This window comes from Biomphalaria glabrata, chromosome 13 (assembly GCF_947242115.1).
Source record: "Biomphalaria glabrata chromosome 13, xgBioGlab47.1, whole genome shotgun sequence".
NCBI classification, from domain to species: Eukaryota; Metazoa; Mollusca; class Gastropoda; family Planorbidae; genus Biomphalaria; species Biomphalaria glabrata.
In genome coordinates, this window is record NC_074723.1 from 7,984,272 (window position 1) to 8,010,667 (window position 26,396).

At 35.4% G+C, this 26,396-nt stretch overlaps 1 protein-coding gene and 1 long non-coding RNA gene across 2 annotated transcripts; one reads left to right on the forward strand and one right to left on the reverse strand.

Annotated features, from left to right (window-relative positions):
• Positions 1-9,403: 9,403 nt before the first annotated feature.
• On the forward strand, positions 9,404-26,251 carry LOC129922264 (uncharacterized). Its single transcript, XR_008774235.1, has 4 exons — positions 9,404-9,599; positions 21,504-21,652; positions 24,666-24,714; positions 25,836-26,251. It is a non-coding gene; the product is annotated as an uncharacterized LOC129922264 (long non-coding RNA).
• Positions 21,975-23,839, reverse strand: LOC129922263 (mas-related G-protein coupled receptor member D-like). Its single transcript, XM_056007429.1, has 2 exons — positions 23,561-23,839; positions 21,975-22,989 (listed from the first exon to the last, which is right to left on the reverse strand). Exons 1-2 carry the CDS (start codon positions 23,827-23,829, stop codon positions 22,227-22,229), a joined length of 1,032 nt encoding a protein of 343 aa, XP_055863404.1. The 5' UTR covers positions 23,830-23,839; the 3' UTR covers positions 21,975-22,226.
• Positions 26,252-26,396: the final 145 nt, after the last annotated feature.

A 26,396-nucleotide genomic window follows, 5' to 3' on the forward strand; every position in this document is an offset into this window, starting at 1 on the left:
CCTCTTAAAAAAACAAAAGCGATATTTTGCTAGTCGATATCAAATCTAAAAAGCAGATGTGAATGTTTATCAGCTTTCTGTTGATGTAGATGGCTCGTAAAACTAATTTTACAGTGATTCTATACTTAGTAAAGTATGAATTAAATGCAAAACCTTAATTTTCACTTATTATCCTTATCACAAACCAGAATAGGCCCCGCGCAATCCGTTTCGCATAGGGCCCGCAATGTGTAGGACAGGCCCTGGGAAGAAGAAGAACTTGCAGACCACCTCCCAGATCTTCTCTTCACTCCACTGGTCAAAAAAAAAGAGATTGGACCATAGTGCTCTGATCATGCTATTAGCATGAAAATGCTGCTAAATATATTTTCTGTTTTAGACATTATTTTCTGTTTTAGACATTATTTTTCAGATGCATTCAAACCTATTGATTAGATAGATATTGGCACTGACAGATTGATTAATTTTCTGTATCTGTGTCTGAGCATCAATCGCTGCAGACGACACTCCAGACAAATATTAACGATTTCCTTCAGACGGATGCACCAAAAAGTTTGGATATTAAACACTAAAAATGCACGGAACAAATCTCAAAATGAAACATACGTCTCACAGCCAGGCTTCCTGCAAGTCGTTCTCTGTGTGAGATTAAAAGTATAGATTTGTAATTTATTCTGGAATTTATGGGGGAGGTTGATTTGAAAAAAAAAAGTTTTATTTACAATATATAGAAATTACCTTCTACAGTAAGTTTGTTATAGCCAAGGATGTATATTAAATTATATTTCTTCTTATTATTAAAATTATTTCTTTGTCTTTAATCTATGAACTATGAATAAGTAACACCTTTAGTAAAATAACTAAATTTAGAAAGCCTTCAGTGTAAGGATTACATATATAAGTGGCAATTATACATAAAACACTGAAACATAATCTTCAAATGCAAAAATAAAATTTAATAAAATACTCTGAAAGACACAAAGATAAAGGCACACTTCTCGTCCCATATGCTAGGACAAATTTTTTACAAAGGCTCCTTCTTCCCTAGCGCTATTAGATCATGGAATGGGTTGCCTGAGCTAGCAAGGAAAACCAGTGACTTGGCGGAGTTTAGGTCATTGGTTAATATGCATAACTAAATGCATGACGCATATGACATAATCATCTTCTTTTCTGAAGTAACGTCTCTACCATATAAGATAAGAAATAAATCTTCTTCCTAGGGCACAAAGACAATGTTTCATTTAATAGTTCTAGCTTTTACTAGCATAAGAGTAAAACCTTTATATTATATTCAAGCTAAATATTGGTAGATAGAAGTAAGGCTGAATAGATAAGCTGATAGAGTTCTTGATAATAAAATATCGTGGGTCCTATCCCCTTAATGGTCAATATTTTTTTCTCCTATTTCTCAATAACAAAAAAAAATATGAATTTTGAGTTTGCTATATTGTTTCAATATGAGTAAGGAATTTATTTTTTTTTAATTTATAAAACTTTTTAAAAAAATATGTCTGCCATTAGTTGGGGGGGGGGGGGTATTATCAATGCAACATATAGGCCTATTTTCTAGTTGCATTTCTATAATGATAATTGTTGCTACAAAAGGGTTTGTCATAAAACTTCATTTGTGTATATAGTTCGTCCATCTTGGTTCGATAATGACCACTTTTGTCATCCATGGTGCTGAGGACTTAACACCGTGGTTTTTATTCCTTCTCATGTGGCTGGTGAGACCTATGTGAGCCCGGAATGTTCGACTGCACATTGAGCAGGTTATTCCAGTTGGAGCTTGTGTCAGATGCCTTTGATTTTTTTTTCTCTGGCGCTTTTCTTCTGTCAGTGCTGTTTTATTGTTCTCTGTAATCTTTGAGGCAGTTTTCACAGTGCGACCCCACAGAGAAGCTTTGAGGGTGTCCGTGAAACGCTTTCTTTGCCCACTTGGTGCTTGGTTTCCGTCCCTTAGCTGACAATAAAGGAGTCTTTTAGGGAGTCTTCCATTCTGCAAACGTGGCCTTCTTAGCATGCCCTCTAAACGGAGGACTTCTGTGTCAGGTAGTACTAAGGTAGGTAACTAAGGTAGGTAACTAAGTAGGTAACTAAGGTAGGTAACTAAGTAGGTAACTAAGGTAGGTAACTAAGTAGGTAACTAAGGTAGGTGACTAAGTTCATTACATTTACTTCCTGGGCATTTTTTTTTGTCATTGTTAAACTACTTTTTTTTTTTCAGTGCCACCATTGACAAATAGTTTTTACAAAAACATTTTAAGGAGTTCTCAGTTTTGGGACCTCATATTATCAAATTAGTTCAACTATTTTCTAGATGATTTCACGTTCCAGATCACCGCACAGTCTATCGTTGTATTTGCAACATATTGCAATTAAAACATTCTGGTTAATATAACAGAGTTTAAACTAGTTCTGGGTTTCAATTTTTTTTAGTTCGAGATCTATAAGTAGAGCTCTAAAATCCCATCACATCTAATCCTCCCATAACACATTACTAACATAAGTGTCTGTTTAGTAGTGATCACATTTTATAATAATAATGTATTAGTAATAATTAATTTCTGTAACATTGTAGCTCAAAACGCTACAGAATAAATATAAACACGAGAGTAAAGTAATCTAAACAAATGTTGCAAACGTCTTAACGTTTGCTATTTGTAAATGTAGTCGAAGCTTGTGGTTTGTCTTGACATCAATGAGGAGAGACAATCCTTTGGTCCTTGTGATGAAGAAGCCAGCAAACCGTAACATGTGAGGGGAACGCACAGCACGGCAAGAAACATTGAGTGCTTGGAACGCAGGGCTCTCTATGTGACATGTGGAGTACTGGGGCATTTCTTCAATGTAGGTGCAATGATGACAAAGACTAACCTCCCTGTAGTCGTTTCTTTCACTGACATGAAGCCAATGGAGAGTATGCAGGAAAGCAGAAGCAGAGTCGTAGACATCCAGTCCTCACAGATATCAGAGGTCCAGTCCAAAAACATATCAGAGGTCCAGTCTTCACACATATCAGAGGTCCAGTCTTCACACATATCAGACGTCCAGTCTACAAAGCATGTATATCAGACGTCCAGTTCACAAACATATATATCAGACGTCCATTCCATACACATATCGGAAGTGCAGTCCGCACACATATTATAAGATACAAATATCAGGAAACTAGTTCTCATTTTGATCTGGTCTCAATTTTCATTGGAAAAAAAAACGTTGTTGGGTCTAGAAAGTGTGACAGAAACATGCTGTATGTCATTATATAGATAATGTCAGGGGGAATAATGAGGAGACAGTGTCTAATTGACTTAATTACTAGACTGGAATAATACTTCGGGAGAAAGGCGTGAAAATTAAAGACCAGTTTGAACAAAAAAAATCAATGAAATATGTGATTTTTTTTTCAAAGATTGTAATGAACATCAACACCAGCAGAAAGGATATTTTCTTTCGTACACGCGACAGATTGAAATAAATCTTTCCATTTTCAAAACTGTATAATGAAAACTACAAGTAAAAAAGGGGCTTATCTAATGGGAAGAACTCCATGTTTACAACTAAATATCTTACTAATGTAGAATTTATTTCCTTTTTTTCACAATCAAACAAAATAATTAATCAACATAAATATTTGACTATTTTTTTTTTATGATTCATGTTTATTAATCAGTGATTTAAACTAAATATCACTAATGCTAATCAAATAATACAAATTACCTAAAACTATAAACAAAGAAGTGAAATAAATTTTGCAGTGTTGAAAAGTGAACAAACATTATTGTAATAAAATGTATGCTGTATTTAAAATATGATACAATCATTGCTGCCCTATTCTCCACACATGATACACACACAATATTGCCTGATATTGAAGTGCACGAAAATGTCAGATATCGTGAAGTAAAATTTAGTTATCTCCCATAATTGTTACTCTCCGCTTTCAAATATCTTTGGATGTTAAGATCATTACTACTTTTTATTTAGGTCAGAATAACTTTTGTATTTAATGTTATTAGTTAGAATAGGGAAATAGTGGCTGAATTTAAATGCACTTGTTTCTAAACTGCCTATGAAGACTGAGAATTGAAATATTGTTATTTTTTTCGATGCCTTCTGCGGACCCCAGTCAATCAAACTTTATTAAATACTTATAATTTATTTTAAAGACCACAATGCACCCTCGTTAAATGTCGGAAATAAAAACAGATGACCTTTATACGTCATCTGCCCCCATAGATCGCAAGGTCTGAAATGGGGAGTTTTTTTATTAAGGCTCCAAATGATCTATCTAGTGAACCATAAATACTAACAACATTGGTGTAGGCTGTTTGATTAATATAATGTTACATTAGTACATTTCTTTATCTAAATCAATTCAGTTAATTGAAATGGTCAATAAAGATAGATTTAATTGAATTGAATTTCAAGCATAGCTGGACTCAGAAGAATGGTTAGATTTATACTATTTTATCAAATGAATGATCCAACAAAAAGTAAGTAAATTTGAACACACACCATATGTAAGCATGTCAACAAATCAGCGCATTCTAAAAGCATACTACGGATAAATACCGAAACTGTTCTTATGGTTTTCATTCGATTATTCCATACTGTATTTTTGTTTCATATAAATCTTGTTACATTTTTTAACTTTAATGGCTGCATGGAGTCATGCGGTTTGCGAGATGGACTGTCGTGCGGTCGTCTCTGTAGCCCCGGCTGCCATCCCCATTCGTCCTGCTGGAGGCTTGGACTCAGAAGTAAATTATCTTCCAGCTCTGGAGGAACACCCGAAACATGTAAAACATTTTACAGTCACAAAACTAAATGCACTTTGGTAATAAATTCGAAACTAATTGTGTGTAGTGTTTTCGAAACTTACTGGACAAAGTCACGTAAATTAAAAAATTGACCGATGCGCAAATGGTGCCACTGAAGTCTGTAATGATTCCATAAAGTTTAAATGAGTTGGAAATGATCGAGTAGCCAGGCGTGAAGTAGGCGGTTGTGATGTAACAGACAAACGGACCATACACCAGCAAACTGACACTGCAAATGACCATCAAGATTTTTGCAACTTGAAGGTCAAAAGAGCACTTCCTCTGAATCATCTTCTGTCTCTTGAGAGTCATCAGCCACAGTTTCACTGCTATAGCTGGCGTTAGTGTGAGCGTCAGAAGTATCGATGTGCCTAGAACTGAGATGTTGTAGACGATGGTGATGACCACATTGACGCCATCGAAGTTGTCCCTGTAAAAATCTGTGATGGTCAAGACCGCTAGTGACCTGTTGTAGTACTCAGAGAAAATCCAACCGTGGCCGAAGCAGAAGAACCCCGGAGACGCCAGCGCGAAATTCAGCGCGTACACGGACAAGGCCAACAGCTTGATTCTGGAAGGGGTCAGCATGCTGATGACTCTGAGTGGGAAGAACACGACCAGAAATCTCTCTGCAGAGATGGCGCCTACCAGAGTGATGCTGATGTAATAGAACACACGGTTCAAGAAGGTCAAGTTCTGTGTTAGAAACACGTCAAAGGTTACAGCAGTGGGATGGTCTATCACGTGAGAAACGATGCACTTGGAGCGGCTGTAGAGAGAAACAGTCATTTAGATTCAGTGGCAGATATATGGAAATGAACCATAAGCTGGTCTCTTTCAATTAAACGTATGAGAAAGAGAGGTGAATGATATATACGATTCAGCTTTTCAGAGACCACATTAATAACATCTCACAAAACTTGTTGCTGCCCAATAGATAAAACAAAGTAAAAGTGTAATCTGGTTAGTGGGTTTTATTTATTTCAGCTTCGATCTCAATATTTAAGAATAGAAAGCCTTAGGTTGCAAATAGGTTTCATTTCAAGTTTATATTTTAATATCACTACAGTTTGGGTAACGGTAATCTCGTATTTCTATTTTGTTGTTGTTTTAGAATGTGACTCAATAGGTTGGGCTGAGATTGGGGTAAAGGCTGGAAAGATATCTCCTAAAAAGCCTTGCAAAGCTCGTATGGCTGCCTGGTCACGTGATATGCGCCATGGACTGTCATGAAAGTGGTTACGAATTCGAAACCATCCGTTCATCATTTTCTGAGATTTGAACTAGGACCCTAATAGTCTTCATTTCTGATGGAACGCCTCAATCATGTAAAACAAAAGAACTCGGCTGCAAAGAATCATGCTTTATAAATCCCAAGAGACATCGAGTCACCGGAATGCTATAACCTCCTTAGTTGTTTGAACAAAAATTTTGCCTTTTTTTTCTTTCCACTTTTTCAAACCGGTTGGGGCGTAGTGGCTGAGTAGTATATCGCTTAGCTTTCAAAAAGAGAGGCCTCTAGTTCAAATCCCGATGTAGACTTTTTTTTTTATTTCGGAATTTTTAGGACGCCCCTGAGACCACCCAACACTATTATTATTATTATAGCTTTTATATAGCGCTACTTTCATGCTTATAGCAGAGCGCCTTTGGTCCAATCTCATTTGTGGACCAGTGGGGGGAGGGGGTATCTATGACTTGGTTTTCCGCTCAGTTAACACAACTCTGCCCGAGTCGGGTTTCGAACCTCGAGCCCCTTCTAGGTAGCCAAGCCAAACCAAGTTCAAGCGCACTTGGCCTCTTGACCACGCTTCCCACCGGAATGCTATAATGGGTAACATAATGGTGGTTGGTCGTTGTGCTGTCCACGCAGAACCCTTGTTAACAATAGAAACAGATAAACTTTACATCATCTGCCTCATAGGTCACAAGGTCTGAAAGGGGGCACCTATAAAAAAATGTCCTTTGTGCTGTCCGTCTGTGTATTTCATTTGTATATTTAAAAAACCCTCTAAAAACTCTATTTAAAATTCCTATTTTTATATCGCCTGTATAGCGCTCAGAGTCAATACAACGGCTACATCTGGAAATGATTTTTTTTTTAATTATTTGGTAAACTTTTTGTGTTGTTGTTTCGTTTTGAAAAGCAATATTTGAGAATTCCATAAAATGATCAGAGGTTCTCATTAAATGTGGCGCATCACGGCACCGCACAAAATCTTGTATTATGCGCTGAACACAGCCGTCATCCAGTATAATAGAAGGTACGTGTTAAGACATATCTTTAACATTATAGAGTCCCACTCTCATCTCTCTCTCTTTCTCTCTCTCTCTCTGTATATATATATAATATGTTAGACACCTTATTTATATAGGTTAGTTATTTAGCGACGCACCATAGAAGAGGCATATTGAACGGGACTAGTGACGTTTGGGATATGTTGGGTTAGAGACCGGAAAATCAGTTAGCGATAGAATACTCCAGGGTAACGACGTGTTTAGTGACAGAGACTTCTACTGTGGCCTTTTATTGGAATAAATATATGTGAAGATGTTCATCAGTGTTGACTACATCTCTTCACTAGTTAAAAACAGATGTGCCTGTTTTTGTCTGACTTGTTGGTCAACTACACGTAATACACCCGAACAATTACACCCAAACGCTTGCAGAGTAATTGGTTGACTTCAAGACAGCCTGAACAAGCAACATCACAATATATATATATATATATATATATATATATATATATATATATATATATATATATATATATATATATAAAATTCTCTTCATTCCTCAACAGTTTGGACACCAAGAAGTAAAGGAAAGATCACTCTTTTATTTCTGCAAGTCGGACTAGAGTTCCGCACGTAACTTAAGTGGTGAAAAAAAAAGAGGGGGCGGGGGAGAACAAGTAATATTCACTTGTCACTAAATAGCAGGGCCTGATTTAACTATTGTGACCAAGAATTCATGGAAAGATCACTCTTTTTTTTTTCTGCACGTAAAAAACGAGGAGGGCGGAGAACAAGTAATCTACTCTGTATTCACCCGTCACTAAATACCAGGGCCGGACTAAACCATTGTGGGGCCCTATGCGAAACGGATTTGGCGGGTCCAATTTTGGGTAGGGATACGGATAATAAGTGAAAATTAAGAGTTTGTATTAGATAATAAATTTGTCTTTGCATTTATTCATTGTTTACTACGACGAACAGAATTACTTTACGAGCCTTGCGTGTAGCGAGTCATACAGTATATCACACAAATTATATTTCCTACCTAGATAACGCTCAATAGCAAGAATTACCAAATGTTTCAATCTATCTACGAGAATTGTTGACCTCAAATAATTCTTTATTAGTTTGAGGTGCGAGAAGGTTCTTTCACCAGATTACACAATTAAGGGTAATGCATAATGCCGTTTTTTATCACGCGTAAGATTGGCGTTTTCCATATTGAATGACACCCCAAAATTACAATTTTTTGTCTATATATTTCAGGAGATTTGTATGAGTTTTCAAAAGATTTTAATAATTTCCGGAGATTTCTAGGACTTTTTCGTATATTTGCAATTTCAGGAGATTTCCAGGAGCTCCTGGTAAATCGACAGGAGGCCGAGAGAAATCTGTTATAAGTTATAAAATGGTTTAATTTAATAATTTACACCTAGATTTAGAGCGGGTCCAATGAAAGTGCGGGGCCCACTGCGGTCGCATAGGTTGCAGTGGCCTAAGGCCGGCCCTGCTAAATACGCCGCGGGTTGACTAGTATATATAATTCTCTTCGTACCACAACCATGCGAGACACTACGATGAAAAGTCATGGAAAGATAACTCTTTTATTTATGCAAGTCGGACTAGAGTTACCCAACTTAACTTTCGCGGTGGCTCAGAAAAAAGAAAAGAGGGGGAGGTGCGTTTTGCTACTCCGCGAGTCGGCTCGTAGTTATTATATAGGTAAGTGTCGGGGAAGTTTCAGGCAAAACTGTTTGTTAAAATTGTTATTTTGAATTGGAAATATGTATATGTATGTGTAGATTTTACTTTTACCATATGGGTATGGTCAAACAGAAGACAAAGTCTGCCACAGACAGCGATATTAACAGAATGTTGGAACTGTCTGTCGTAATGTTCTGACTAGATAAGACAATAATGTTGATGGTGGCGCCCGCCAGCCCCAGCAGGGCGAACACGTGAATCAACACACAGCCAAACGCCAACTCCATGAGTTGAAGGACTTCCGAGGACACTGGATCAGACTGATAAAAAATCTCCATTGAATGACCTACATCCACGCTTGTATTAAACATATCTGAGTAAACCATCTCTGTTTTATTAATCCCTAATAGTCTTGAAGTTTCTTGTATTCCTTTATATACATATAATTATATATAGATAGATAGATATAGATAGATTAATATATATTATAACCCAGAAATTGCTAAGAATGCATCTCAAGTGTTTCAAAAGTAGGTTAATTATAGTGACTAATAAATACTTAACAAAGTTCACACACTCTTGACAAGGTAAACCCTCCCGCTCTAATTACTGCAATTTAATAATGATGGTAGGCCTACTAATAATTAGTTAAGCGTGTTCGCTTATTGGTGTATTGAGTTAAGAGAAAGCAGAGAAAGAGGATTCAAACTAAATCACTGAGCTTTCCATGCTCATGGACTAGTAATTAAAATTTCTTGAAGGGAACAATTTCCTAATTATTGATTGTCAACACTATGAAATGTGACATTTTCCCATGGAAGACCTTGAAAGGTGAGAAATTACTCGCTTTGTGGGGAAAGCGTGTTTTTTGTAATCAGAGCAATTATCTGGCTTTTAATTGTCTTACGTTCTTATTCTGCGCTTATCTTTTCATTGTATGTGTGTCTCTCAATCCTAAAGTGTGTGACCTTTTTAAGCCAAACTAATTTTTAGAGGAATATTCAATCAGAACAGCGATTCCCAAACTGTATTCCGAGGAAACCTAGTGTTCCGCGCGCGAGGCCTGAATAGGTGTTCCATTAACTACTGGAATACCGTAATTAACTAGCAGGCCACGTTAATTAATCTTACTAAAATACAAGCAAAAAGTTCCGCTAAATATTCAGAATGTGATAAAATGTTCCGTAAGAAGAGTCTGCTTTTGATTAAAACCATAAATGAATTTGGAAATTTAAAAAAGTCAGAACAGACATTTGAACAAATGGTTCCTAATGTAGCAGAGACTATATAATATGTCGGGCGTTTTTTTTTTCTAGAAGTGGATTAACAGAAGGAATAGTCAATAACCATTTTCTCTTTTGTAAATTTGTAAAATAGATTCAATTTCTAACGGAGACTCTTGGTTAACCCATAAATTGCTGATCTTTTTTTACAATGAATGCATACAAAATGGAATTACAATTCTAGTGCTTGGAAGCTAAACTACCACACGCGTCGAAAGGGTTAAAGGACACCTGCACGTTCATAGAACAACAATGAGGACACAAATTACAAAGAAGGACAAAACAAAGTGTTAAAAAAAATACTTGGAACGAAACAACACTTTCATAATGTAAACAGATAGTGTCCCGTATGAACGGGCATAGCTCATCACAGGGCCGGCCATAACAGTTGCGGGGCTCTATGCGAAACGGAATTGCACGGGGCCCAGTCTCATAACGTTAAAATTAAGATTTTGTATTAGAAAATAAATTTGTCTTTGCAATTAATTTTTATTAAATGAAAGCTGACAGTGCCGTTTTTTTAACACACATAGGACTGGCACCCCAAAATGACAATTTTATTTATTTTTCATGAGATTTTTATGAATTTTCAGGAGATTTTTATGAGTTTTCGGAGATTTTAATAATTTCAGAAGATTTCCAGAACTTTTTCTTATATTTTGCAATTCCAGGAGATTCCTGGAGGCCTTGAAAAATAAGGAGGCCGCGGAAAACTTGTTATTATATATAAAGTTATCAGGGTTTAATTTAATAATTTAGACCTGGAATTAGAGTGGGGCCTATGAAAGTGCGGGGCCCACTGCGGCCGCATAGGTTGCAGTGGCCTAAGGCCGGCCCTGACTCTTCATACCATTTACAATATACCTAAAAAAGGGGGATAACCTACAATATTAGGTGAGCTAATGAAAGGGGCGTAGCACTCCACCAACACAAAGAACAATATTTTTCAGACGAGATCATTTTTTTCTCCGGTAGTTTATCATATCAGAGAGGATGGAACTCAATACACATTTTCTTCCAATAGAAGCTTGTGATAAAAGTTCCTCTTACTTAGGAGTCTCTTTTTTCTGTCTCTTTATTCATTGTGTCTCTAATCAGAGAAAATGCTTTTTCAGTGTCTTCATAGTTTCAGGAATGCAAAAATGAAAATTGTACAAATCAAAGAGCTCAGAACAATTGGTCCATGTTTTGATGTTATGAAAACGGTTTCCGAAAAAAAGTGTTGTATTTCTGGCTTGCGCTTAAAACTGACAATATGAATGAACAAAAAATCTCTTCTGAAAACAAAAAGCTTATCTAAGAGGAAGACCAACAAAATCACTGCATATATATTTTAATACTGCATGAATAATCTCCCTTTTTCTGTATCCTGTAATAAAAACAAAGCTTATTCCTTTTACGATATTAAAAATATTAATTATCACTATTTAATTAACTATTTGTTGTATTATCAATTGATTCGTGTATAGTCATCGACTATGAATAAATGTACAAAATTTCAATTTGATCCGAGGTTTGGAAGTGGGAGAAAAAACGTGTAAAACTTAATAAGGAGAATAAACCCATATATAGAGCCACATCTCTCAATGAGTAGCATTTATTCCTTTTCTTCGATACAAAACAAAATAATAAGTTACCAGTAATTAATCAGTAAATAAGTTGTTTTTTTTAAATTGAACCATGTTTTGATAGGTACAATAAATAAATGTATAAAGGTTCAACCTGATCTGAAAATTGGTGTGTACGAAAATTTGTACCGGACAGATAGAGTTGATATACGCTTTCGAATAAATTCAATCGCTGAACAAAATGATATCAGGTAAACAACAGAGTGAAAGTCAAACATTTGTCTTATTTTAGGCCCAATGCCTGCAAGAATGAAAATACGATACAAAAAACGGACGCCTGGTAACTCTATCTGGCTATGCATTTAATTGTTGACGTAATTGTTAAGGAAAAACAACTTCTAGGATAACTTCTAGGATCTGAAAGATAACTTCTAGAACCTGAAGGATAACTTCTAGGACCTGAAGGATAACTTCTAGGACCGAAAGGTTAACTTCTACGACCAAAAAGGTAACTTCTAGGACCAACATTTAGCACTAAGATCTTTAAAAAAAATAGAACTAGATCAAATAAAAGTCAGCTGCAGCAATATGGTTGGACCACAAATCTATATATATATATGGATTGAGAAGTGCTCATTTCGCAAAGTACTTTTCATCAAGCAGCCAAATGAGCAAAAACACACAACCGTTTTCTGAACTTTGAATAAAAAAGAGATTTTTTTATTGATCTGAAATGACTATTTCATCTAAATATCTTGTACTTTTATAATTTAAGTCTGAAAATCTATCTTGTCGATCAACAAAATAATTCTCACATTTTTATGATACAATAAATAGCCTAATCCCCACAGTCATCTTGTGGACCCCCCCCCCTCATCTTGCAAAAAACAGACTATTTTACTTTGAAAGATGGCTGCCAGGTCGTGTGACTAGCGTTTCGGGCTGTCGTCACGATAGCCCCGAATTCGACCCCTTCCCGTCTTCTGCTGTCCTGAATAAGGTTTGAGCTGGGACAAGATGACCTTTTTATCTAAAGAAATGACCAAAACTTATGAAAACAAAATGGATGGCTAGAAATTGGAAATTGAAATTGTCTTTTAATACAACTACAAAGATATCCTAAGGCTTTTAATTTAAATCGAAAAAAAAAATTTGTATCGAAAATTAAACCTTCAACAAGAGATGGTCAACTTAGTGATCGTTTGATGCTTGTACATTTCAACAGATACCTACTAGACTGTGACTAGACCATCTTACCCACCCCTCAATCTTTTTTTTTGTGTCTACAATATCTGCTTTATTTCTGAGGTGTCTACAACGCAATGTCTGCTATATTTCTGAGGTGTCTACAACGCAATGTCTGCTTTATTTCTGAGGTGTCTACAACGCAATGTCTGCTTTATTTCTGAGGTGTCTACAACGCAATGTCTGCTTTATTTCTGAGGTGTCTACAACGCAATGTCTGCTTTATTTCTGAGGTGTCTACAACGCAATGTCTGCTTTATTTCTGAGGTGTCTACAACGCAATGTCTGCTTTATTTCTGAGGTGTCTACAACGCAATGTCTGCTTTATTTCTGAGGTGTCTACAACGCAATGTCTGCTTTATTTCTGAGGTGTCTACAACGCAATGTCTGCTTTATTTCTGAGGTGTCTACAACGCAATGTCTGCTTTATTTCTGAGGTGTCTACAACGCAATGTCTGCTTTATTTCTGAGGTGTCTACAACGCAATGTCTGCTTTATTTCTGAGGTGTCTACAACGCAATGTCTGCTTTATTTCTGAGGTGTCTACAACGCAATGCCTGCTTTATTTCTGATGTGTCTATAACGCAATGCCTGCTTTATTTCTGATGTGTCTATAACGCAATGCCTGCTTTATTTCTGATGTGTCTATAACGCAATGCCTGCTTTATTTCTGATGTGTCTATAACGCAATGCCTGCTTTATTTCTGATGTGTCTATAACGCAATGTCTGCTTTATTTCTGATGTGTCTATAACGCAATGCCTGCTTTATTTCTACTCTTATATTTTTAAGGTATCTACAGCCCAACTACTCTTATATTTCTAAGGTATCTACATCCCAACTACTCCTATATTTCTAAGGTATCTACAGCCCAACTACTCCTATATTTCTAAGGTATCTACAGCCCAACTACTCCTTTATTTTTAAGGTATCTACAGCCCATCTACTCTTATATTTCTAAGGTATCTACAGCCCAACTACTCCTATATTTCTAACGTATCTACAGCCCAACTATCCCTATATTTCTTTGGTATCTACAGCCCAACTACTCCTATATTTCTAACGTATCTACAGCCCAACTATCCCTATATTTCTAAGGTATCTACAGCCCAACTACTCTTATATTTTTAAGGTATCTACAGCCCAACTACTCTTATATTTCTAAGGTATCTACATCCCAACTACTCCTATATTTCTAAGGTATCTACAGCCCAACTACTCCTATATTTCTTTGGTATCTACAGCCCAACTACTCCTATATTTCTAAGGTATCTACAGCCCAACTACTCCTATATTTCTAAGGTATCTACAGCCCAACTACTCCTATATTTCTAAGGTATCTACAGCCCAACTACTCCTTTATTTTTAAGGTATCTACAGCCCATCTACTCTTATATTTCTAAGGTATCTACAGCCCAACTACTCCTATATTTCTAACGTATCTACAGCCCAACTATCCCTATATTTCTTTGGTATCTACAGCCCAACTACTCCTATATTTCTAACGTATCTACAGCCCAACTATCCCTATATTTCTAAGGTATCTACAGCCCAACTACTCTTATATTTTTAAGGTATCTACAGCCCAACTACTCTTATATTTCTAAGGTATCTACATCCCAACTACTCCTATATTTCTAAGGTATCTACAGCCCAACTACTCCTATATTTCTTTGGTATCTACAGCCCAACTACTCCTATATTTCTAAGGTATCTACAGCCCAACTACTCCTATATTTCTAACGTATCTACAGCCCAACTACTCTTATATTTTTAAGGTATCTACAGCCCAACTACTCCTTTATTTTTAAGGTATCTACAGCCCATCTACTCTTATATTTCTAAGGTATCTACAGCCCAACTACTCCTATATTTCTAACGTATCTACAGCCCAACTATCCCTATATTTCTTTGGTATCTACAGCCCAACTACTCCTATATTTCTAACGTATCTACAGCCCAACTATCCCTATATTTCTAAGGTATCTACAGCCCAACTACTCTTATATTTTTAAGGTATCTACAGCCCAACTACTCTTATATTTCTAAGGTATCTACATCCCAACTACTCCTATATTTCTAAGGTATCTACAGCCCAACTACTCCTATATTTCTTTGGTATCTACAGCCCAACTACTCCTATATTTCTAAGGTATCTACAGCCCAACTACTCCTATATTTCTAACGTATCTACAGCCCAACTACTCTTATATTTTTAAGGTATCTACAGCCCAACTACTCCTTTATTTTTAAGGTATCTACAGCCCATCTACTCTTATATTTCTAAGGTATCTACAGCCCAACTACTCCTATATTTCTAACGTATCTACAGCCCAACTATCCCTATATTTCTATGGTATCTACAGCCCAACTACTCCTATATTTCTAACGTATCTACAGCCCACCTACTCTTATATTTTTAAGGTATCTACAGCCCAACTACTCCTTTATTTTTAAGGTATCTACAGCCCATCTACTCTTATATTTCTAAGGTTTCTACAGCCCAACTACTCCTATATTTCTAACGTATCTACAGCCCAACTATCCCTATATTTCTATGGTATCTACAGCCCAACTACTCCTATATTTCTAACGTATCTACAGCCCACCTACTCTTATATTTTTAAGGTATCTACAGCCCAACTACTCCTTTATTTTTAAGGTATCTACAGCCCATCTACTCTTATATTTCTAAGGTATCTACAGCCCAACTACTCCTATATTTCTAACGTATCTACAGCCCAACTATCCCTATATTTCTAAGGTATCTACAGCCCAACTACTCTTATATTTCTAAGGTATCTACAGCCCAACTACTCCTATATTTCTAAGGTATCTACAGCCCAACTACTCTTATATTTCTAAGGTATCTACAGCCCAACTACTCCTATATTTCTAAGGTATCTACAGCCCAACTACTCTTATATTTCTAAGGTATCTACAGCCCAACCACTCCTATATTTCTAAGGTATCTACAGCCCAACTACTCTTATATTTCTAAGGTATCTACAGCCCAACTACTCCTATATTTCTAAGGTATCTACAGCCCAACTACTCTTATATTTCTAAGGCATCTACAGCCCAACTACTCTTATATTTCTAACGAAAAAAAAATGCATCATTAAATCTGCTGTTCATTTTATCACTGCAGCCCAGCAACTAGTAGGAAAACAAATTAACGTGTGGATTATTTGATTTGAGGGAGGTTTGAACTTCAAGCTTCCTGGCTACGCCCATGAAATTCGGTGACTGTATTTCGCTTTAGTTATTTCTCAGGCTGTCGCTTAAATTCCAGTAGATTTAGTTTTAAATAAATCCCAGCGATGTTTATGTGGGATAGTGGTTTGAACTTTGTCAATCCTCCGGCTACGCTCATTGCATGTCGTAGTGTGAAGTATTTGGTCACGTGTGTGTGTGTGTGGGGCGTTACACTCATGTATTGGACCCATGTCATTTAGAAGGTTTGTGCTAATTGGCCTTCATTAGTGTCAAAAGACTGTCACGTGGACTTAAAGATGGAGGAAGTCATCACGAAACTAGTCCAGAGAAGGTCAACGTCATTCAAAATATGTTGTCTTGCGCAATAATATTTTTTACTAGTACAATCATTACACTGTTTCTATATAAACAGTTTACACCCACTTGAAGATTACAGAAGCGAAACATTATTTATACAATGTCGTGGGAACGGTCGTTAACATGACCTAATTAAAGTACTTTGTAAGAATTAGAATGATACATCCGTGACAGATTGTATTCAAGAATCAGAATGATACATCCATAACAGTTTGTTTTTGATGAATGTAAGTCTTGACATACAAGACACTTAGATGTTTCATTAGATAAGGGAAGTCTAGTATAGATGCATTTTGAGCTGCGTGTCAAATGCGACATCCAAGATAACGGATTACTTCCCTTTCTTTTCCAATCGCTAAGGACGGTCAATGCCACTGTTGATTTCTATTATTATTGGTTCGAATTGAACTGTGTCCATTTAAGTATCTAGGTGTGGTGGAGTGCATCACATGCAAGAGTTTTAATTGACAATATAGATGTGGTAACTTCTCTACAGGATATTGATAGCAAGATCAAAGTTATCAAAGATATAACATGTTCATACCCTGGGGCTACAAATGACTCTGTGTCTAGGAGGGATACTTAGTCAAATCAAATAGACCATATAGTCAAAGGGAGAGGATCAGAAGTAACAATTTAAATTGACAATATAGATGTAGTAACTTCTCAGAAAATTGACAATATAGATGTGGTAACTTCTCAGCAAATTGACAATATAGATGTGGTAACTTCTCAGCAAATTGACAATATAGATGTGGTAACTTCTCAGCAAATTGACTATATAGATGTGGTAACTTCTCAGCAAATTGACTATATAGATGTGGTAACTTCTCAACAAATAGACAATATAGATGTGGTAACTTCTCAACAAATTGACAATATAGATGTGGTAACTTCTCAGCAAATTAACAATATAGATGTGGTAACTTCTCAACAAATAGACAATATAGATGTGGTAACTTCTCAGCAAATTGACAATATAGATGTGGTAACTTCTCAACAAATAGACAAGATAGATGTGGTAACTTCTCAACAAATTGACAATATAGATGTGGAAACTTCTCAACAAATTGACAATATAGATGTGGTAACTTCTCAATAAATAGACAATATAGATGTGGTAACTTCTCAACAAATAGACAAGATAGATGTGGTAACTTCTCAACAAATTGACAATATAGATGTGGTAACTTCTCAACAAATTGACAATATAGATGTGGTAACTTCTCAGCAAACAGACAATAAAGTTGTGGTAACTTCTCAACAAATTGACAATATAGATGTGGTAACTTCTCAACAAATTGACAATATAGATGTGGTAACTTCTAAACAAATTGACAATATAGATGTGGTAACATTTCAACAAGTTGACAATATAGATGTGGTAACTTCTCAACAAATTGACAATATAGATGTGGTAGCTTCTCAGCAAATTGACAATGTAGATGTGGTAACTTCTAAACATTTTGACAATATGAATATGGTAACTTCTCAGCAAATTGACAATATAGATGTGGTAACTTCTCAACAAATTGACAATGCAGATGTGGTAACTTCTCAACAAATTGACAATATAGATGTGGTAACTTCTAAACAAATTGACAATATAGATGTGGTAACATTTCAACAAATTGACAATATAGATGTGGTAACTTCTCAACAAATTGACAATATAGATGTGGTAGCTTCTCAGCAAAGTGACAATGTAGATGTGGTAACTTCTAAACATTTTGACAATATGAATATGGTAACTTCTCAGCAAATTGACAATATAGACGTGGTAACTTCTCAACAAATTGACAATATAGATGTGGTAACTTCTCAACAATTTGACAATGTAGATGTGGTAACTTTTCAACAAATTGACAATATAGATGTGGTAACGTCTCAGCAAATTGACAATATAGATGTGGTAACTTCTCAACAAATTGACAATGTAGATGTGGTAACTTCTCATCAAATTGACAATATAGATGTGGTAACTTCTCAACAAATTGACAATATAGATGTGGTAACGTCTCAACAAATTGACAATATAGATGTGGTAACTTCTCAGCAAATTGACAATATAGATGTGGTAACTTCTCAACAAATTGACAATATAGATGTGGTAACTTCTCAAAAATTTGACAATATAGACGTGGTAACTTCTCAGCAAATTGACAATATAGATGTGGTAACTTCTTAGCAAATTGACAATATAGATGTGGTAACTTCTCGGCAAATTGACAAAATCAAAGTTATCAAAGATGTAACATTTTCATTATACCCTGATCTACGAATGACTCGGTTTGCGAATATTCATCAAGACGAACGAAAGTGTATTAAAAAAAAAAGACTATTATTTGACATAAAAGACTATTTGTTTACTACTGAATCTATATACTAAGGAACTATGTAAGTCTCTTTAAGACAGTTATTCAATGTTACTGTTTGTTCGTGTTTTGGTGTCTACATAATTTTGTTCAAATTCGAAAATCCTTGTAAAAGTTTAAGTAAAAAACATTTCCTCCTTTATCTGAACTATTGTCGTCAAGAAAAGTTCTTATTGAAGACATGCGCAGAAGACGAAAAGAAAACTGAAATAGACCTCTATCAACGGCTTTGTCTGCACGAGATGCTCAAAAATATGTAGGTCGCAATTGGGTTTGATGTCTTTAACATTGGCTATTATCTTTTTTTCAATGACAGGCCCGTCCATTTTATTGATGTTGTCTTCCCATCGCTTTCTCATTTTGTCTCTCCTTTTTTTTATTGGTACTGTTCCCTGAAGGAAGGTCTTTGTGAGCCCAGAGAACCTTTTGATATGATCATACAGTTTAAGTTTACGCTTCAGACAGTGGGGCCCAGTCACCATTCTCAATCATTTTCGAATTGTTCATTTTGTGATGCAGTCTTTGTAGTTGATACCTATCATCCTTTCTATAACATCTTAATTCTATTGCTAGGATCCTCCTCTCTAAATCTGCTATTAGCATCCAAGATTCACAAGCAAATTAGAATGTGGTCATGACCAAGAAGCTCATCAGTCTGATTTTTAGTGTCGAGGGCTACGCCTTTGTCTTTCCAGATTGTTTTGAGTTTTGCAAGTGCTGCTGTGTATTTTAGTCAACAGATATCATATCCCAGGCCAGATTTACTGCAATGCAAAACTGTGCAGCCGCCCAGGCCAAACCCTTTAAGTGGATCACACCATTAAAGTGGGCCTCAACATTTCAAAACTATAAACAAAAATATTTAAATATGCATATTGCTTATAAGAAGATACAGGAATCGGGATTACAATGTAAAAGTAATCTATTTCTTGTTTGTTTGTTTTTTTTTTCAAAAATTTGACACGCTTTTAGACGTATTAATATTATTAAGTATATTTATGTTTTAAGAGGCGATGTGACTGAGTAGTGAAGTGTTTGTCCACCGAACCGGAGCGTCCCGGGCTCGAATCCTAGTGAAGGCCTTTAATGGGTACTTAACATTAGTTGAGGAAAAGTAAAGGCGGTTGGTCGTTATGCTGGCCACATGACACCATGGTTAACCAGAAACAAATGACCTTCACATCATCTGCCCTATAGACCGCATGGTCTGAAAGGGGTACTACTATATTTATATTTAATTTTGAAGAGGGTACAGACCCTGGGCCTCCACTTAATAGAATCCTGTTATGACATGATTAGGAATTAGTTATTTGTTTCGGGAATAGGGAAAAGTTTTACTTAGCGACGATGACGTAAAGTTGGTTAAAAAACAAGAATTGACGCTAAAAGAAGACGCTTCGTATAGAGCAGTACAATAGATATACTGATTTACGGACATAGCTGACATCGGACAATTCCCTTCTTGATTATTAAATGTATTTGTAGAACACCATCAGCGTCGACTACATATTTTGATTGTTTCGGCCTTCCGCCGGTGTTACTGGAGTAGTTCGAGTTCAGCATTACTTCCAGTCAGACGTAGATCTACACTAGATATATTTCCTAGAATCAACACCGCGCGGAAGCCTTAACAATCCAGACTGATTGCTGATAAAATAGAATCTTCCTAAAGTCATAACAAATGTATAAACACATAAATGTATGTTGTACGTGTGAAACAGGTCTAACAAGTAGATGTTTTGAAAAAAAAATTAGTTTGCGGAATTCGAAATAGACATCGTAAATAATTTGTTTGTTAATATCATATTCTTTTATTACTTTTGAGTAGAACCATAAGTATTGAATATCAAGAAACCTTCGCTTAAATTCTTTATATTCCTAAATAATTTGTCCTAAAATCATTGTAAATGTAAATGTTCTTAAATTATTCTTTAAAAGTAAATAATTTATGTTCGTCCATCTGTTACTGTAGCATAAAATCTATTCAAGGAATATAACTCTTTAAATGTGAGTACAGCGTTTCATTCAATTCTAACGTGTTAGAATTTGTTATAATAATAATAATAATAATAATAATATCGACGTACCACGGTCTCATAATTTAAGAAAAACTGAGTTGGAAAAAGAATGAAAATATGGGAACCTTGGCTTGGAGATTAAGCGTCTATGGAGATCATCCAAAATAACAATATACCCCATTGTTATATCAATCAACGGGATAATAACAACTAACCTCACAGCTGCAGACTTGCCACATTACCAGAAAATTCCTCAGTGGAAGCTGTTAAATGGACTACGATGAATTTTGTTTCTCTTTAACGAAACTCGACCCTAGCAGCGCCAGAGAATGACTACTCGTTCGTATCTGACATAGTAATAATAAATATATATAAACAATGTGAGAGGGCTTTACTAAATTTTTAAAAATTGTTCTTTATTTATTACGATATTTATTCACTAATTGAATACATAAATTAGTTTTATCAGTCGACAGAAGATTGATCACATTTCATCAGTCAACAGAGAATGTATCACATCAATTAACAGAACGCATCCAATGTATTTATACTCTGAATAATCATAGCATTGTGGCACCACCATTGAAAGTATATGTTGTCAATATCCAATAATGTTGTATAGAAGAGGACTTGCTCATATTATTGATAATTCTTCTTCCAACTATTCAAAGAATTTTAGACATTTATCCTTGGAAACAAAGTGTCTCGATGATAATTGAAGAGATAGACTTGTGTTGTATCTTCTACAAATCATCTGACGGAGGTGCCGTGACTATAAGACAAACACTTCTAAGAGACAATAGGACGACACGGCGTACATGTAAGTTTCTTCAGTTTAATTTTTTTTTAACTCGAACTTGCAACAATAAATATAGATAAAATACACTTCAGCTACAGGATACTATTATATCAGTGATGATGAAATAAACTAACCAATTATTTGCTTTTAACTAGCGACATCTAGCTCTAGCTTCTAGCCCTACTTCTAACTGACTCTAACTGCAACTCACAGCAAAAACTTTAACTAGCTTCCTTATAATCTCGTGCCCTAAAACCTCTAGATCCTTTCTCTGAGGGAACAGTACCAGGAAAAAGAAGAAGCAGAGAAAGCGATGGGAAGACAACACAAAACAATGGACGTTTCTGTAAATGAAAGAGATTATAGCCAAGGCAAAAGAGAGAAATGGAGAAAGACGGTCGACAGATTATGTGTGGTGTCCCAACTGCTCAAAAGACTAAGTTCAAAATTAGAAATACTCGGAAACCAAGTGTAATTCACTTAATAATATGTTCACTGCAGCATTATAAATATTAAAACATCTTCTACAATACAGAGAACCGTATTGCGACATTTTTCTCCTTCTGATGTCTCAGTATCTTCAATTATTTTTTTGTTATTTACAGATGCAAACATTAGAAAATAATCGCGTGTAGTGTTTCCGAAATTTGCTGGACATTGTTACGTAAATTAAGAAGTTGGCAGAAGCGCATATGGTACCACTGAAGTCTGTTATGACGCTATAAAGATTGAAGGAGTTAGAAATGAGTTTGTAGTCTGGGATAAAATAAGTCGCTGTAATATAGCCAACGAATGGACCGTACACCAACAGACTGACCGTACAAATAGCTATTAATATTTTGGCCACCTGGAGATCAAAAGAGCACTTCTTCTGGATCATCTTCTGCCTCTTTTGGGTAACTATCCACAGCTTCACGGCTATAGCCGGGGTACACGTGAGACTGAGAAGTATCGAGACGCCAAGGACTGTGTTGTTATATACGAGAGAGATGACCACGTTGACAACTTTGATGTTTTCCTTGTAGAACTCTGTGATCACCAAAACTGGCAAGGTTCGGTTGTAGCTCTCCGAGAGCAGCCACGTTTCGGTTAAACAGAAGAAACCAGGGGAGGCCAGTGCGAAATTGATCGCGTACACGGAAACGGAAACGAATCTAATTCTTGACGGGGTCACGATGCTGACTACTTTCAGAGGGAAGAACACGACCAAAAACCTTTCTGCCGAGATGGCACCGACAAGGGTGATACTGATGTAGTAGAACACACGGTTGAAGAAGGCAAGATGTTGTTGGATAAAGATGTCATAGATGATGCCAGTTGGAATGTCTATCAGATGAGAAATGATGCACTTGAATCGACTGAGGATTGTAAAATATATAGATATATACTTGATAAACCACTAGTTACTCAAGAAAGAGTCTACTACAATGAACTTTAAAAACTTTAAAAGGAGTCTGTGATCTTATATTCTATTAATTTGAATAGTAGTCTAATACCATTAATTTAACAAGCAAAGTATTTAAAAGCTTATGCAATAGGAAAAAAACTCCATATTTGCAGCCACATATCTCAATACTGTAGAATTTATTTCCCTTTTTAAAATCAAATACATTTTATTAATTACCACTATTTACTTAGCTAAATGTTTGTTTGTTTTTTCTTTTTTTTTTCCCGCTTGACTCATGATTTGTTAGAAACAATGAATAATTGTGCAAAGTTTTATATTGATCCAAGAAAGGGGAGCGAGAGAAATAACGTGTTCGAAATTTGTACCAGACAGAGTAGATATAAGCTAGTAATACTACTGACATAATGGAGTCTATGCTCTAGTACTACGAAATAAAAAAAAGGGCGAATCTAAGCTCTAATACTTGAAAAGGAATCTATGGTGTGATACTATTAACTTGAAAAAGGAGTCCAAGCTCTTACCATATGGGTATAGTCAAACAGAAGACAAAGTCTGCCACAGACAGCGATATTAACAAAATGTTAGAACTGTCTGTCGTAATGTTCTGACTAGATAAGACAATAATGTTGATGGTGGCGCCCGCTAGCCCCAGCAGGGCGAACAAGTGGATCAGCACACAGCCAAACGCCAACTCCATGAGTTGAAGGATTTCCATTGACACTGGATCAGCATCATAGACCATTGCTTCCAAGCGGAATGAGTCTTTGACCTTATCGCTAACGTTTGACATCCTGTTTTGAAATTCCTCCACCTTTTCACCTGTTTTGATATCAAATAAAACTAAAACATAACATGTAGTGAGCATTTCTTTAATACCAAGAAGAACGCCGGTGTTCACTCTTTTATGGAATAAAATGAAAAATAGTTGGCTAAAAGTTGGAGGTAAATCAGAAAATAGACTAGAGAGGAAATTGACATATTATGAGGTTACTTTGTATTTATTGATACAATGGAGATATTTGGAAATTAAGTCTTGAAAGTTCTAGAACAGTATTTATTCTTTTAAATAACCTAGCAATGTAATAGCATTTGAATCATTTATTTAACTAAAACTTATCAAATAATAAATGGCCGAGTAACGAAGTTAAAGGAGCATCACGTACCTAACGAGAAAGTAGTGGGTTCACTCCCAGTACTGACCAATTTGTTTCGATGACCAAGAAAATGTGAAAATTTTGGTCTCTTAAATTAGTTCAACCTAAAGTAGGAATTAATTTGTTATTTAAATTTCTATATTACTTGCTCATGTGTCAATTTTTTTTAAAAATCATACTTAGATGTATATGAATTTATTTTTACAAATATTTTCCCGACTTATTTTTATGCAGATTAACAAAAGCTTGGCGAGTTGAAAAAGACGCTTTTAGTTTTGATGACATCAGATCTTATTGTTATGACAATTGAACTAAAGAAAATAGTGTATATAACTTATACGTTTTATATAGGTCTCTATATAACTCTTTGTACTTATTCTAAAGGATGACTCATTCTGTGAGACAAAGATTCCAAAGACCTAACAGCTAGCACTGTAATTATAATTTATTTCAAACTTTTTTCTCTCGTCAGACTGTTGTTAATTGACTAACAAAGAATGTTTTCCAGATGAAGCTTATCTGTAAGTAGTAATTAGTCAAGTCGTCTTTTTAGCTTTTTCACTGCAAATATTATTGTCCATAGTTCTTTGAACTATCGCAGGAAGTACCAACTAATTTAAAACCTTGTCTTGAGATGTTAGGATCGATGGTGTTTTAATACCATAGAATAAAAGGTGAAGGTAAGGGGAAATAACCATTTTGAACATGATGAAAGAGGGAAAGAAAATTCAAAATAACTATATGCTTTCTTAAATAATCTCCCTTGTGTTCTTTATAATTATTGCCAAAGCGAAAACTTGATTTCTTAAAAAAAAACATTTCAAATAGCCTACATTTCAATTTACTGGGTAGCCTAATTAATCACAAATTCACAAAGGTGTATATAACAACTTAATTGTAATTTAATGGTATTATCTACGGTATTTACCTCACACATATAAGGTAAAGGTCACCAAACTATAAAATGTATGGTGGTGCAATCATCGGAATGAACTAACCTCATTAATAAAGCTTGTGAATTGCTACTTCATCAATTAGGCCTATAGTTGAAAGTGTAAAGGTCAACCACAGATTTAGTTATAGATGTACCACCCGAGCTCATTGTAAGCAAAATTGTAAGTTGTACATTATTTCCCAGTTCCCAACAGAGAAATTATCTAAATGTATAGTTTTTTTTTGTTTTGTTTTTTTTTTAAGTTTCACACCAACAATAGATTGATAGCAAACCTCTTTTAAAAGTAAATAGCTAGTAGAATGGTTAGTGTGTTGGCTTAAGGAGGCTTGAGCCCTCAAGTTCGAATTAAAGTCGTATCATGATCATGTGCTAGATTGTGTGTAGCATAGAAAACAAGAAATGGTGATTTAAACATGCTCGTAGCGCTTCAATGTCTTTTTGCTTTATATGGCAAGTCTAGCCGAGAAGTGGTCAAAGAGGTGACACTCAAAACTGATACATAAATTATTAAATACTGTCGCCATTTTCCCACAATAAATACTCATGGAACAGTCTGCAATACGACTTTTTACCTCCTTAGTTTGACGTTAGCGATATTATTGAACAAATTCCTAAACTAAAACCAATAAAGAAAGAAAATAAAAATAAACTTATTATAGAAATGTGTCACATTGTTTGTTTTCACAGATTAAGAAAGTTGGCAGTAGTTTAAGAAAAAATAAATCAAAGAAACAAGATTAGAAAACAAGAAACTAACATCAAATATATCAGGACAGATTCTCAATCTCTCTCTATTATACGTGTTCTTTGTTGTTAGACATTGAAATGAACTTTTATTTAATGCACCATGCAAGGCGTCTAGCCCTCATTGATAGAGTGAAAAAAAGGCGATCGTTTTATAAAAACAGGGATCAGCATTTATCGTTTTCATGTGTGGCCAGCAGAATGCCTAGAAACAGATCTTGTGGTTGCTTTATCTGTAAACTAAACAAATTGGATATTAAAAGTATTCATGTCATAGTGATGTTCTAACATTCACATATAGTTTGATGTACTAACATTCAAATACAGTTTGATGTAGGCCTACTAACATGCACATACATTTTTATGTATTAACATTCACATACAGTTTGATGTACTAACATTCACATACAGTTTGATGTACTAACATTCACATACATTTTGATGTACTAACATTCACATATAGTTTGATGTACTAACATTCACATACAGTTTGATGTACTAACA

Coding starts and splice junctions, on each gene's coding strand:
- LOC129922263 (XM_056007429.1), bottom strand. CDS start 23,829: ATGTCAAACGTTAGCGATAAGGTCAAAGACTCATTCCGCTTGGAAGCA. Junction 22,990..23,560: donor TGTTTGACTATACCCATATG/GTAAGAGCTTGG, acceptor TACAATCCTCAG/TCGATTCAAGTGCATCATTT.